Genomic DNA, 14,459 nt, shown 5'->3' on the forward strand with positions numbered 1-14,459 from the left:
CTCTTAGACTGTGTTCAGGAGTTGTTTTGGAGAGTCTTAATTGGCCCAAGCCAAAACCACTGCTTTCTGAAAAATTACAAGTACAGACAATCAAATTCCACAGTGGGAGAATGTTTCCTAGCACTCTTAAATTTTTACATGGGAAAAATAGACAGAGTCTGTACTTTTAACATTTTACTCTAAACTTTATGAAAGCTTTGTAACAGCTTTGTAAACTGTAATTTCTTAAAAATTCTTACAAAAATAATCCTTTGGAATGGAATGTTATTTTAAATGGGATTCATGCATTGCGAACTTTCTTTAGTCTTCAGCATTCAGTTAAGAGAGCACAGTGACCAAGGATGAGTCAGACCAGTCTGATTCATAGGCAAAAGAATAGGAAAAGTATTTTTCCCATAACCTTTAATTTATTATTTTGTAGCTTTATATATACAGCTGCAGGAATTCATGATTGTATCTCTGATTAGGTACAGATACACAGAACAAAGAGCAGTACTGAGTAGTGTACAGGGAAGCCTCCCCTATGAGATTCTGAACATATCTTCTTATGTGAACCAACCTTTTGAATGCAATGGCCCTATTCATGTGAACATAATAACTCAAATATATGTGAAAGACCAGGCTGTGTGCATAAGCCCAATATCTGCTCTTATGATGATGTTTTTGAATTCCCACGCTGATTCTAAAATGAAAATTATTCATCCTTTCCATGAAAAGGTGATCACAGGTAGATATTCCTGCTGTTTGCTTTTAATGGGACAATATAATAGCAGATAATATTCAAATTTTTTTTCTGCATCAGGAAAAATAATCAAGAGAAAAAGAAAGATCTCTTATGCTACATTGTTTTTATTTGATGGCTAGTGCCAAAGACATAGCACCAAAACATGAATAAGTTGTAATGACAGCAAAGTCACATAATGACTCTGAACAAAGTAAATATATAATATTTAGTCATTGCTCCTCCAGTCAAGCCTCTTTTCCTGTGGAATGCAATGCCAAACACTTTCTAAAATTTTTTCTGCCAGTATTGGTCTTGAAAGTATATGCTGAGTCATTTGCACCATCTGTTATCTGTGCATGTATCAGCAGAGAGAAATGTTGAGAAGTTTCTGAAGACATCTGCTTATTCCACTGAGCTTACCGATTCAGTTTTTTTCCTTAAATTGTATGTACTTACACACTTCCTAAAATATACTCTTCCTTGCGCTTCTGAAGATTTTTAGAATAACAGCAGAATTTTTAGCCTTCTGAATCTGATGCCACCTTGCCTTTGTTTACTAGCTTTAGAAAACAAGAGATTCTTAGTAATAATAGCTGTGATAAGAAGTAGAGGTTTTGCATGATAGTACATTCACCACTGCATAAGTTTTGAAACAGTAAATATTGCACAACTTTCCCATTGGCCAACTTGGTTATTCATTGTGGTATTCAAACAACTTCTTCGAAAGTTGAAATGCTGAGATGGTATTTTGCTGTAATTTCCTGTCTGAAATTTTAATTAAACTACTGTGTCATTCTAAGGTACTAGAAGCAGTAAATTACCCAGCTGACCGATGGACAAGCATGTAAGCTATATATCTATATCAAAATATATATATAGGTTACTATTGAAATGATAGATTTTGTATAGAGGCCAAATTCTAGTCTCGTATCAGTGTTACGTGCATATAACTAGTTGACACAGGGAAATTGCTGCCAGTGGATATAACTTGCATTCTGAAATATGAAAGCAGAGCCAGTATTTGAAGACATGTAGATGCCAAATCCAAAGCATGAGAAACTTCCGAGGACAATAAAACTTTTATGGAAATTTAAGTGTAACAGTTGGGAGGATCTGGCCATTAAACGTAGATGATGCAGGGTTTGGTAAGAAATAGAACTTTTTTTTTTGAGTCCTGTCTGACATACCTATTAGAAATGTCATTAGCATGCAGGTGTAGCCTTTTCTCAGAAGGCCTTTTTGATAAATTATATTTCATATAATTCTTAAATTTAAGAAGTCTTTAAGAAACTGTTGGAAATAATGGCTTGCAAATAAATATATACAAATAACTCATATTATGGTTATGCACGACACAAATAAGAGTTTAATGGAATTCCCATTGGAAGAGACTGTAAGTTTTACAGTAACTTTGACCAGCAGTGGCTCATGTCCTCCAGATTTTAGGCAGTGTTTGGGGCCACTACTGCATTACAGTATGTGCTACCACGCGAGCAAGGATGCTTTGTGCTTTCTTCAACCTTTGAAGCCACACCCTGATCTCTACATTTGTTTTGTGCAATACCTTTCTGTGACAACACTAAAACCAGAGGGCTTACTCATGGACTGCCTAGCTGCCTTCATGCTCATAAATTAAAAGTGCCACTTTTAATGGGCACTGGGGTAGGACTGAGATAGGCGCTGCCTACTGTGTCCATAGTATTAATCTTGTTTGGGTTTCAGCACAGGACAAGCTCATGCCAGCTGCCTAGAAGGAATGGTTCCTCACCCACACCAGCTCCAAAATAGACCTGCTATTGCTTGGGAGAGTGCTACATAGCCAGTGCCACACCAGGGGTGTTTTTAACAGTGTACCCATGTGAACCAAGTTCTAGGGCTTGGAAATGCTTTCTGGTAGTAGGATAGACACAAGCAATCTATATCCTGTCAAGATTTGTATCCTTCTTTGCTCCTTCAGATAACACTTATTGTCGGAACAACCTGAAGGCAATGGTGGGCCTTCACAATAGCTGTGTGTGATTGATTGATTAATTGATTACAAGGCAAGCTCTTTGGGGTAGGGACGGGCTACTTTCCCTACTCCTACTGCAGTTTTGAAAAGGAGAATCAGGAGGGTGAGTTCAAGATCCTTGTAGAAACCATTTCACTTAATTCCTAAGTCAGTCTTTGCTCCATGATTGTAAAGCGTGCCCTTGCACACTGAGAGGACCATTTCTGTGACACGCACAGTGCCCGTGATGTGAAATGAAAAGGGAACTGAGTCAAAAATTTGGAAACCACTACTGTCTGTGCAATAGTCTGCTTGTTACAAGATTTCTCAATCAATTTATATCTCAGTGCAAGCGTATGGCTGAGGGAAGATAAGCTGTGCCCGAGGGAGTGACTACAATATGGGAGTGGAATTGATTTGCCTGATGACAACAAAATCTCCTGGTGAAAACCTCCATAGATTCCAGTAAAATAGAAACCCACTGAGAAAAATAATTTGCATTTTATTGTTGTCCCATAGAAGGTGCTATGTGACCTTTCTGTGATTTATTTCTTATGAGCTGAAAAGTTAATATTACAAAAATATATTTGTAGCAAGTACATGTGAAATTATGAGACAAAGCATAGCATCCTAAGGTGAAGGAAGAAGCCTGGAAACAGACTTAAAAATCAGAAGTGCCCTGTGATTAATGTATTCTTCAGGACAACTGCTAAGTTAATGTCTATACTTACAGAACTAATTGCAAATGATCAGTGATCATTCCTTTCACAAATGTGAGGATTTCCTAATGTCATCAAGCTAGATTATGTAATCAATCCTTGGATAAACAGCTTTGGTATTTCTCACAATTACAGTCTTTAATAGTTTTTCCAAATTAATGTCATTTCATTTAAAACATTTAAAACTGATTACTGCTAATCTGGAAACAGTGATCAACCCATTGTCAACTAAGAAATGAAATGCCCTTTTTTACTGATTGGTAGGAGATTTTTTCAGCTCATAGAGGCTTGTGGGTTTAAAATTTTTTTAAATCTATAAATTAAAAAAAGAATGTGACCATTTAAGGAAACATTTAACATGTATTGATATAAATATTAGTATGTAAAAATTATATTAAAGAAAAGCTGGCTGTGTAAACACAGGATTCTTTATTTCATAGAATAGGCTTTTTTGTTAATTCAGGGATATTATCTGTGAATGTGTTATGTAAAAATCTCCTTATGATGTAAGTGCAAAAATGCTTCTTATTAAAAAAAAACCCTCTATAGGCTAGTAGCAGAGGAATGGCCCTCACTTTTGTACAGCAAAAAGCAGCACATTGGAATGGGGTTGTGGAAAATTCCAACCTCTCACACTGAAACAAAGTTAGAGTTGCTCCTGCCACAAACCCTTACGTTATACAATACAAGTAGAAAAATAATTAAATAATAATTCTTATTATTTCATATACTAACATTGCTACTAGCATACATGATTCATAGGATTTTACATTAGAACCAGTGTTCTTGTTAAGTGGTTTATATGTGGATAAATCATTGAACAGCACAAGTAACTGTAGTGAAATTTGTACCCTCCAGAATGGTATTTGTTCAGAATCATCTTTGAAAAAATCCCCATAGAAAATAAAAAGACCAATGTTTGCAGCTGATTGTACAAGAACTGATTGATTATTAAGGAAAAGAAATAAAAAAGCATTGGCAAGTATTTTCAGCAACAAAGTCCTCAGGCAAATCCAAGTTGAATTCAAATGTTTTGCCAGGCTTTTCCACCAGATCTTTTTCTCCTTCTTCTAAACCCTTTCTACCCATTTGAGGACCAGCTGCTCAGGACCACCCATTCACAAGTATCTCAAATGTGCCTAGCCTGTAACAAGGTCTATCACAAGCTACACAGTAGTATCTAATGCCACTTTTGTAACAAAATGGCCATTTGTGATGGCCTTGACCTCCAGCCTGGATTCAGATGCAATCATGACTGAGGTGTTGGATCCTACCTTGGCTTATATATAAAGGTAGATATATGGTTAAACATATACCTGTTTATTTTGTTGTACATTTTTAGTTACTTCTTTTCTGTCATTATAGCTCACTTATTCTCTCATGGTACTGCTTCTCAAGTAGTATTTAATTTATTTTTCACTTCCCTGTTACACACTTAGTAGAAAGTCCTTGTATTTTGTTTCTTCTTGCTTCTCCTCACTTCCATTTTCTTATTCTTACTTACAGGCAATGATATTTTACTTAAAACTGTAATTCACAGACTTGGAAAGGATCTCAGTCAAGAAATAAAATCAACCAGCATTTGGATTAATTCAAAGATTTTGATGTAAAAATATCATTTTACTGAAAGAATTTTAATTGAGGTTTATCACACCAAGGACATGACAGAAAAGGTTCATAGACAAGATCAAGATCAGCTTTTATTTTTATTTAATATTTATAATAGTTATGCTAAAAAATACTGTTTAGGAGCAAGATCCACTGTATGGAGCCCTGCAAGAACTGAGATTTTGATCTTACAACGTCTTGAATACTGTGGCTTTAATAGTGCTACTTGTAGCCTTAAAAAACAGATACATTTTTTCCAGCAAGCAAGCCCTTTATTGTTTTCCCCAGTATAGTCTATATAAAGCTGCAACTGCTAAAGAATTTGATATGGGTCTCTAATAATTCTCTTATTAATTATTTCCAACCAAAGGAGATTGATACCAGCTGGAAGGAAAGTCCTTCAAAACAGGCCGTGCCTTGATTGCTGTAAATTGCTTTCCTGAGACACAGGGAACTTGCATTAAAGTACCTGCACTGACTCAGATAGCAAGGAGTGTGCTCAAGCTGAGTATTTGAATCCTGAACTGGAGATTTTTCAGGGAAGCTTCTTCAGTTGTTTCATTTTTTGAGTATTTTTTAAAGCCCCAAAACAAAAGGAAACTTACTTCCTTGTAACTCAGTGAAACCCACCTGATTCCCAGCAGTCTAAGATAATCCTCTTTGGTTGGTTTTTTTTTTTTAAGTACAGACATTGAAAACCTTTTCCTTAGCAGTATTTACAATACAAAATTTTCACTTGTGAAGACAGAAACAGCTCACAAATCTGAAAAGCTTTGACTTAGAAAGTGAAACAAGTGTATATTCAGAGGAACCATTAATTTGTAAATTCTTATATTAGTGAATAAATAGTAACTTTCTCATCTGCAATTCAAGAATTGTTAGCTTATTTCCTGATATGAGTTATTTTAGCTAATAGGGGTCTAGAAAAAGCATTTTATTAGATGAAAAGCACAAGAGTAGTTAGTAACCTTGGCATTTAAATGGCAAAAGAGCAAGCCTGAAGCTCTTTGAGCAACAAGAGCATTTGAGCAAAGCTTGTATGGGTGGAAGAGAGACACAAATATTGACATTTCATATGTAAATTTTATATAGAAGTGCTACTGCTGATTTGGAGACTGGTTTATGTTAACAGGATTATTATTTTTGGTCCTGTATATTAGCCACTATATTGGATAACTGCCTAATCTTACTAATGTCATCCCAGTTCTTCCTTCTTCACTTCTTCATTTCTGAAATTATTCTCAGTGCTTTGTGGTAAATACTGTGTTTTCTCATGTACACTGCATGCCTCCAAGCACAATTTGTTTTCCTATTCTCATTTAATTCCTTTGGCAAGGAAAATAGAAAAATCTGACAAGGAGTCTCAGGGCTTTTTGGAATGTGTTAAAAGTGTCTGCTTTTCTCTGGGAACAGCCCCTTTGACTGTCTCTATGTAAAGCTAAAGGGAGGATGCTGACAACACCTCTGCAATTTTAAAAGCTTGTGAGTGAGCTGTCGGGTCCTTCTAATCTTCTAGAGAGAATGGAAAGGGGTAGCTACAGATCAGAAATGAAGGACCCAGGTATTCACCATTTCTTTTGAGCTGTGTTTCACAGACTGTGGCTATGAACTTGGGTTTGCTATGATTGCAGAATAAACAGGCTTCTTTTGAATTGAGATGCTTCTGGTATAAACACAATATTACAAGAAAAAAACCAGGATAAGCAGATATTACAACAAATAACACTTTTTTTTCTGTCTTTGGAAGGTGAAACAGCTGACAAGATAAAATGTGGTTTTGTGTTAAAATAGACAACTCTGAAAAGAAAGAAATGGGGCCACAGGAGTATGTTCATGCATATTAAAACAAAATGCTACCTTCTTGCACTTGATAAGTCTGTGTGCTCAGCTCTTCCTAATCTGTCTGCCATGGACTGTAAAATAAAATTGACCTTTAGTCTCCTTGTAATTGGGTTAACAAACACGTTTAAGAATACAATCATGTAGCAAAAATAGTCAATTTTATTTCATCTCACTGTGCTAAGTATTATCTGGCAGAACCAGTGACGCTTTATCTTAACAATTAATTTAGAAGGAATATCTCTTCTCATGCACAGAGGATACATGTACCAGACTGCTCTTTCAGAGCTAGTAATCTATGATCTCAGTATACAGGTACAAATGTATTTTTCCCTTCAGCTGCTTTGTGGCTCAGTCACTTTCCTCTTTTCTTGCAGAACGACTCCTGGGGAAAGCAGTACTCATACGCACTCTTCAAAGCCATGAGCCATATGCTCTGCATTGGCTATGGAGCCCGCGCCCCCGTCAGCATGTCTGACCTCTGGATTACCATGTTGAGTATGATCGTGGGGGCAACTTGTTATGCCATGTTTGTTGGTCATGCCACTGCCCTCATTCAGTCTCTGGATTCCTCACGGCGACAATATCAAGAAAAGGTAACTCATTTTCATCTAACTCCTGAAGTTTTGAAATAGATTAATGGGATGTTTTAACTGTGGAAAAGACCGTATGAGTTTACGTGACATAATCTAGCAACATCTGAATCCCGCGGCAGATTTCACTGAACACGAAGGAATTCAGAACGCTCCATGAGCTCAACATATTCCTGCATGAACTCACTTTCCTTAGGGAGCAGAAGGTTCTGCGTTTCACATGCACCGAATGAAATCTTGGATGTGAAGCTTGCTTGAAACTCTTCTGTGAAAACTCCATCCCCTGGTTCAGACTGTGCTTTGTAGCTCTGTGCTACACTCTGTAGGTACTTGATCTAGGTAGCTTGAACAAGGGCCTTGAGCTCAGTAGCTTGGGCACTTCTATACAATTTCCTGTTGTTCCTTTGAATTGCAGGTTAGGGATAAACTTAAAGATGTCAAAAGAATGGCCTTTAAATGAGGACCAGACCAAATCAATTAGTTTTATTTGGAACTACCTCGGAGAAGTGCTCAGAAAAGATCTTTGTTTGCTTTACAATAGTATTGTTGGCAGGCTAATCCATGACCTGTTAGGTCCTCTCCAAGGACAAAAGAAATGGTGGCCAAAGGGTAGAAAAGTAGAGAGAGTTTAGTGGGAAGAAAGGGAGTTCTTTATGAAACAGGAAGAAAAAGGTTGTTTGAGTCTGTGTAAGTATGATTTGAATTAAAGAGACATAAATGTGTACCGGGTGGGAACTTTCTGGAGTGAGTATTAATTGTCAGTTGTGTAATAAAAGTCAGAGGCAAGTGCGGGTGAAGCTATGACACTAGGAGATGATGCTAGGTATGGTGGCATAGGGAAGAAAGGATCAGAATGAACCTTGGCAAGGGACAATAAGGATGTGCAGAGTTACTAAGGTGCTTAAAAGAAGTCAAAATCAGTTATTATAGTAAGTGGGGAACTGGAGAGGCCATGCCAGGAGAGAGGTCAGCTGAGCAAAGTAGTGAAATCAGAGTTCACATCAGCAAATAAGAAACACAGCCTGAGCAGTAGTATTTGGCATATGTCCATAAGAAAGTCCGGAAAGGCAAATTGGACAGCAATCCCAGTGTGATGTAACAGAAGCCTGGGAAGAAACCTGGCAGAGAGTAAATAGAGAGGGTGACCCTGGCATCTGCTGAAGATGAAGAGGAATGGCCTGAGTTTGCTCGGCAAGAAAAAGGGAGGAGTCCAAAAAAGAGTTGAGTAGGAAGGACTGGGGTATTTTCTTTACAAGTAGGCAAAGATGGAGGAAATGAGTGTATGTGGGAGGAAAAGAATTTACATTTAGTTTTGTTAAGCTTGAGCCACAGCAAGATGATGGAGTCAATATATCAGAGGCAGGGAGAAGTAAGGGATGAGCTCTAAGTCCAGTAACACAAAATTTAGCCAATGGCTGACACTTTAATCTCACAGCTGTTTAAAACAGAAGTTTGCAAGCAAGAGAGCCCACACGGTGTTATGTTGAAACTAAGTGAGAAAGAGAGGTTTAGAAGGAGAGGATGAGTGAGCATTAAAACCTCTAAAAATCTGAGCTCTGTCAGTGACCATGTGAAACTGCCTAATCCATCTCAGTATAAAGTCACGGGGCTAATCCTGGTAGGTCACGTAACCCAAACTAACTGGCTTGCTGGGTCTGTTCTGCCAGCTGAAAGGGAAGTAATTTTATCAATTTATACTTGTACGGAGCTCTGGGACAGAAACAGCTTAGCCATGGACATGAAGGAAGACATAGAGAAGGAAACCCTAAACCTAGTATAACTGCAATTTCATTAGAGGTTAGGGTCAACATATATAAACACACATACACAGATGTATGAAATCAGCAGAAATGTCACCATCCACTTGAAACCTTATCTTAATCGTTATCCTCAGATCTTGCTGGCTGCAGCATAATATCACAGTGTTTTGAGCATCAGAAATATAGTGCATGTGTAAAGATACTCATATATTTTAAACTGTTGAGCAAAGCCAGTTTCATCTACAGTTTTGGTGTAAAGTAAAACCCAGCAGCAGTCAAATGGTATTGATTTCTCATGTTTTCACATAACAGCAAACAAAGATTCCCGCCGCCCCCCCCCCCCCCCCCTCCCGTTTCTTATGCACACACTTTATTAAACATTAGCATAGAAAAGTCTGGCATTTTTCAGTTCCTGCAGTTCTCAACATTTTCATTCTTCTTTTTGTTTTTACTTCTTATTTGTTTCCTGACATCAGAGGCAAAAGCATAGCATGGGAGTGACAATCAGGAATGAAAGAAATGAGCCAGAAATTGCAGGTTTCTGTGCTTTAGAAAAATGTTTCTCTTTTTCTGGCAGCCATTAGTATGCCAGTTATTATGGGCTAAAGCTAAAGAATGTCTTAATTAAAGATTTTTTTTGTACTGATTTCTGAGACCCTGAAGTCATATGTATATTATCAGCTATACCAACTATACTGACATGTTTGTATATTCGTGCACATTGCTTTATCATAGTTTAATCATATATTTTGTAATAAATCTTTGATTATAGCCTAAGAATTATAAACCATTACTATATACTGCTAATGTAGATTGTATATTTTTCTTTACTCTGTAAACTAGATAAATGGGTTTTCAAAGACCAGTTTGTGCTACCCATTTTGTCAGCATATTTTCTAAAGTACTGGCAGATAAAAATAGCTTATATTTCACTTAACTGAGACTTGAGAAAAAGGTAAATCAAATCTCCAGCCACAGGTTTCAGAGTTTTAATATATATACTGCAGTGTCTATTTTTTGCCTAGTGCATTGCTTTTTTTTTTTCTCTGGGAATTAAAAAATTGGAAAAATCAGGAGACTGTGACTTGTTTTGATTTTTTGGGCTTAAATGCTATGATCAACTTCTTTTTTTAGTTTTACGTATATAGGATTGTGTATTTCTTGGCTCCATTGTTTTTTTGTAAGAGTTACAGAAAATAATGTAATTAACATGAATTGCTAGGCAACATAGAATGATAGTGGAGGTGAAGAAAGAGGTTGTTCTTTAGTTCTTCTTTGGGTAACGTCATGCCAAAATCTTGTCCCCCTTTTTTTTCGACTGTTTTTTACTGCTGTAGCTAAAATAATATTCCATAAATATATCTGTGGAATGCAACTAATGGAAGATGAGTGCTGGTTCTTCTCATACTGAAAGCAGCTAGAAGGGACATATTTGCGGAAATAACCATATCTTCCTCATTCAGATCCTTCCAAAGCTCAGGGTGTGCAAAACTAGAACAGTCATAATTCAAAATGGGGAAGAAATAAACATAGGAAGACAAGAGATAGCTTTCATTAAGCCAGATACATCAAACACCATCTAAGAGCACCAGCTAGGAATGTGACCTGTGCCAAGCATTGCATGCTGAGAGAAATCAAAGTATGGTAAGAAAGCAAATATTGCTCCACGTGTTTACTCTTATGGGCCAAAAACATCCTTTATCAGAGGAAATTAACAGTGATTTTAAGCTGTCAAATGTAGAAGGTGGACAATAAAATCACATACCAAGAAATTCCACAAAAAAGGGTGCATTGTTACATTCTGGTCAGTTTGAGGAAGTTCAGATGTTTTTCTGCTGAAGTGAGTGGGACAGTTCTCAGAGAAAAAGTACATCTCAGATTGAATACATACATTAGATCTTGGTATCAATGAGGGAAGGCCGATAACCTGACAAAGGAGAAAGACATGTCCAAGACAGGTATACTCAATCCGTATTCCCCTTTCAGTAAGAAAGTCTGACAGACCATTCTACCTTATAAAAGGACTGAATAAATCAACAAATCAATGGCATATTAGCACTCTCCTTCCTGTCTTTGGTATAAGTCAAAGATAATGCAGTAGTAAATAAAAGTAATATTTTAAGTGATAACACCTTTGACATTTTCTAATATCTAGGAAGTCACCACATCTCAAAGACGTTTGCCTTTGCAAAGGCAACATTTCATATGCAGAACTTGTTAACAAACTAGTGTGCAACAAAGCAGCCAAACGAACAGTCACTTGACAAGGAGGTGAAGGTCATTAGTTAAATACTTCTTCCTTTAGATGTTGGCAGTTTTTAATAGGAAGATGTTCACCTAATGTTGTGGATGTCATTGAATATTCTTGATTGAAGACAGGTTAATATTTCCTCTGTTCCAGTCTGTTGTTGCATAAAAAATCCATGAACAAAGTCACAACAACCCAATAGAGACAAGTTTGGTAGTAGCATACAGATTGTCTCATAGTGTAAAGATTTTAAAATTGCTTTGATAAAATGACAGCTGTTAGATCCATTTTCATTATGCTATCATTTTGTATATTTAGATTTTTCTCTATTGGTAAGCAACTCAAACAACCGCACAAGGTTTCAAAAATAGAAGAAACAATCAAAGCCATTTTACCAATTGCAAGTAGTAAAGAGGCATAAAATATATTTGATTCAACCATATAGATATCAGAGGAAATGGAAAAAAAGACAGCTATTTCCATATAGTGGATGCTGTCCCAGTCATGGGAAGATATGTTAAATCATTATGAAAGCTGTGAAAGAATTCTGGGCTTGACATCAACTTCATATGTCCCAAAGGACATCTCCTAACCCTATACTCTGCTTTTATCTGATCTCTTAATTTATGTTCTTTTAGAACATTTTCAGTTAAATGAGTTTAGTTCAAAGGAAGAAAAGGACCTAAATGTACTTTTCTGCAGAGAAAAAGTAATAATTGCATATAAAGAAAATTTAAAAGCAACTTACTAATTGGCATTGTGTATTTTTACATAGACAGCATTGGGATTTGAAGATCAGATTGCTTATTTTTCATTTCTTAAGCATCCAAAGAAATGTTTGCAAATGAATAATAGAGTTAGGTCAGGAGGACAGCTTTAGATTTTGTAACACGAGGCCTTGCACCAGCTTTTTGAGTCTGTCCCTCACAGCTCTAGTTTGGACATCTAAATTGTCCATGTAGTCCATGGGGAGACACTGGACATGCACTCGCAAGAGGCAGCAAGCTCTCAGGGGCAGCTTTGGGGCAGCAGTGGCTGAAGCGTGTTTCCATTTCCCTTCCCTCCACAAGGCTGTGGTACGTACTGGAGCATCTTGTGCAGTGAGACATCTGAGGACCTCCCTTCGAAAACTGGGAAGGGGGACCACCTCTTTGTGCTTCTTTCTCTGAGCAGTTATTTTAGGGTGTGGTGGAGGGGCTCTGCCGTAGAGTGAATCAAGACTTGGTAGCCACTCATTCAGCCAGTGATGCCTCTACGTTTTCTTAAAGAGGATCCGGAGGCAGCTCTTCCACGTTTTCCCAAGTTTGAAGCACTTCGTGGTTAAACTGAAGATGAAACAAGGCAGATAGCAAGTTCTCGGCATGCTGGTTAGTACTGCTTTGGTGCCTAGGAGACTTTTCCGGAAAACTTTAGATATTTGTAAGCCTCTCATCTGTAAGTATCAGGGACTTACGTATTTCCACAGGAGTCTAGGAAATAGCAATTCTGGTCATGATGCACATGCATAGGAAAGGAAGAGCTATGGCAAACTCAGGACCACTTGGCGTGTGCCAGCTTTTGGCATATTATTGAACTAAATATAAATATCCATATAGATGTAAATGTAAATGTATTTTTTTGTCAGCTTGCCCTTGCCAGAGTCCAGGGTCAGACGAGGTAGAGTGATACAGATGAAGAAGAGTTTCTGTTGCCTACATTTTATATATACTGTTCATAAAAATCTTTGAAAATCTAACTGTTCTGGCTTCTTTTTACTTAAACTGGAGAGATGTTCAAAATACAAACTGCAGAACTTCAATTTTGGACACCCAGCTGGACTTAACAATACTGGAGTTTTGGCATCCAATTCCTGGATCTGGTCTGATCTGAGCGCAAAGTTTCTCATGATATACTGATTTCTAAGTTCAGTAGCTTTTCATGGTGTTCACATTTGCTTTTCTGATGCTGCTAGTGGTTTTTATAAAACCTGAAAACAGTGTAACACGAAAGTGTTCTGTGAGTGGTCTCAACTCCTTCTCTTCACTTAACAAATGTCAGTTTTCACTTCTACAGCATAATTTTAGCAGTAGGTCATGTCACGTTCAGATTGCTGGTGAAGGTGAGCCACTTGGCAGATAAATCTTATCTTTTCTGTGCAGTTGTGCTACAGTATACATGCCAGCCCAAAGGAATTACTTATTTTGGAGAAGAAGGAATGGTTTACCTTATCCTGTAGTTATATCTACTTGCAAGAAAAAAAAAGGGAAATAAAGCAAAACCTTGTCACTGTCTACTAGCCTGTAGTTTTGCAAGTTTTTATAGAAGTCTCATCAGCTTGCACAGATATATATCCTATTTAGCTTTGCGACAGTGCAGTATTTTAAATAGTAAACAACTTTTGAAGTGTGTTATGAATGATCAGGTACAAGAGTTGCTAAAAGTTTTGTACAGTCTCAGACCTTCAAGACCAAGTATTGACTGTGCCAAAAGCATTACAGTCATTGTAGCATTATGAAGTAGAAAATTCATTAGTCCCTAAATATTTAGGTGTAACTGAGAGTCATTGCCTGAGACAGTATCTGTGGATTCTTTCAGGTAATTACAATTCTTGATTTTGTGATTTTATTTGGAAGTCCAGAGTGTCTTATACTTAGAAAAGGGTCTGTAAGTCTTGACTTTTGGATTATTTCTGAATCATCTTATCATCTTAAGCTGTTTTGGCAAACATCAGGTGACAGGCTGCTAAATGGATAGATGTAGTATTCCTGTCTTCTGTGAGCCTTATTGATCCTTTAGAAAGTATTGAGATTTCTTAGAATAAAGCAAGTTATTAAAAGATATTTGGTATAGCTGAATTACAAAACATTCTGAAAGGGAAAAAACACATGGCTGCAGCTCAGAAAAAACTTTACAGATATTCAGTTTCACAGGGTGCATACCATTATTTAAAAGAACATGCACGTGAAGGAACTTGTAGATATGATAATTATTTTATTTGT

At 37.0% G+C, this 14,459-nt stretch overlaps 1 protein-coding gene across 1 annotated transcript in view; it reads left to right on the forward strand.

Annotated features, from left to right (window-relative positions):
• HCN1 (hyperpolarization activated cyclic nucleotide gated potassium channel 1) overlaps positions 1 to 14,459 on the forward strand; it is a 200,908-nt gene that overhangs the window by 125,344 nt on the left and 61,105 nt on the right. Inside the window, exon 4 of the mRNA XM_049794339.1 lies at positions 7,258 to 7,476. Within this exon, the coding sequence (XP_049650296.1) occupies positions 7,258 to 7,476 (219 nt within the window). The remainder of the gene's footprint in view (positions 1 to 7,257; positions 7,477 to 14,459) is intronic.

Source organism: Accipiter gentilis, chromosome Z (genome assembly GCF_929443795.1).
Source record: "Accipiter gentilis chromosome Z, bAccGen1.1, whole genome shotgun sequence".
Lineage (NCBI taxonomy): Eukaryota > Metazoa > Chordata > Aves > Accipitriformes > Accipitridae > Astur > Astur gentilis.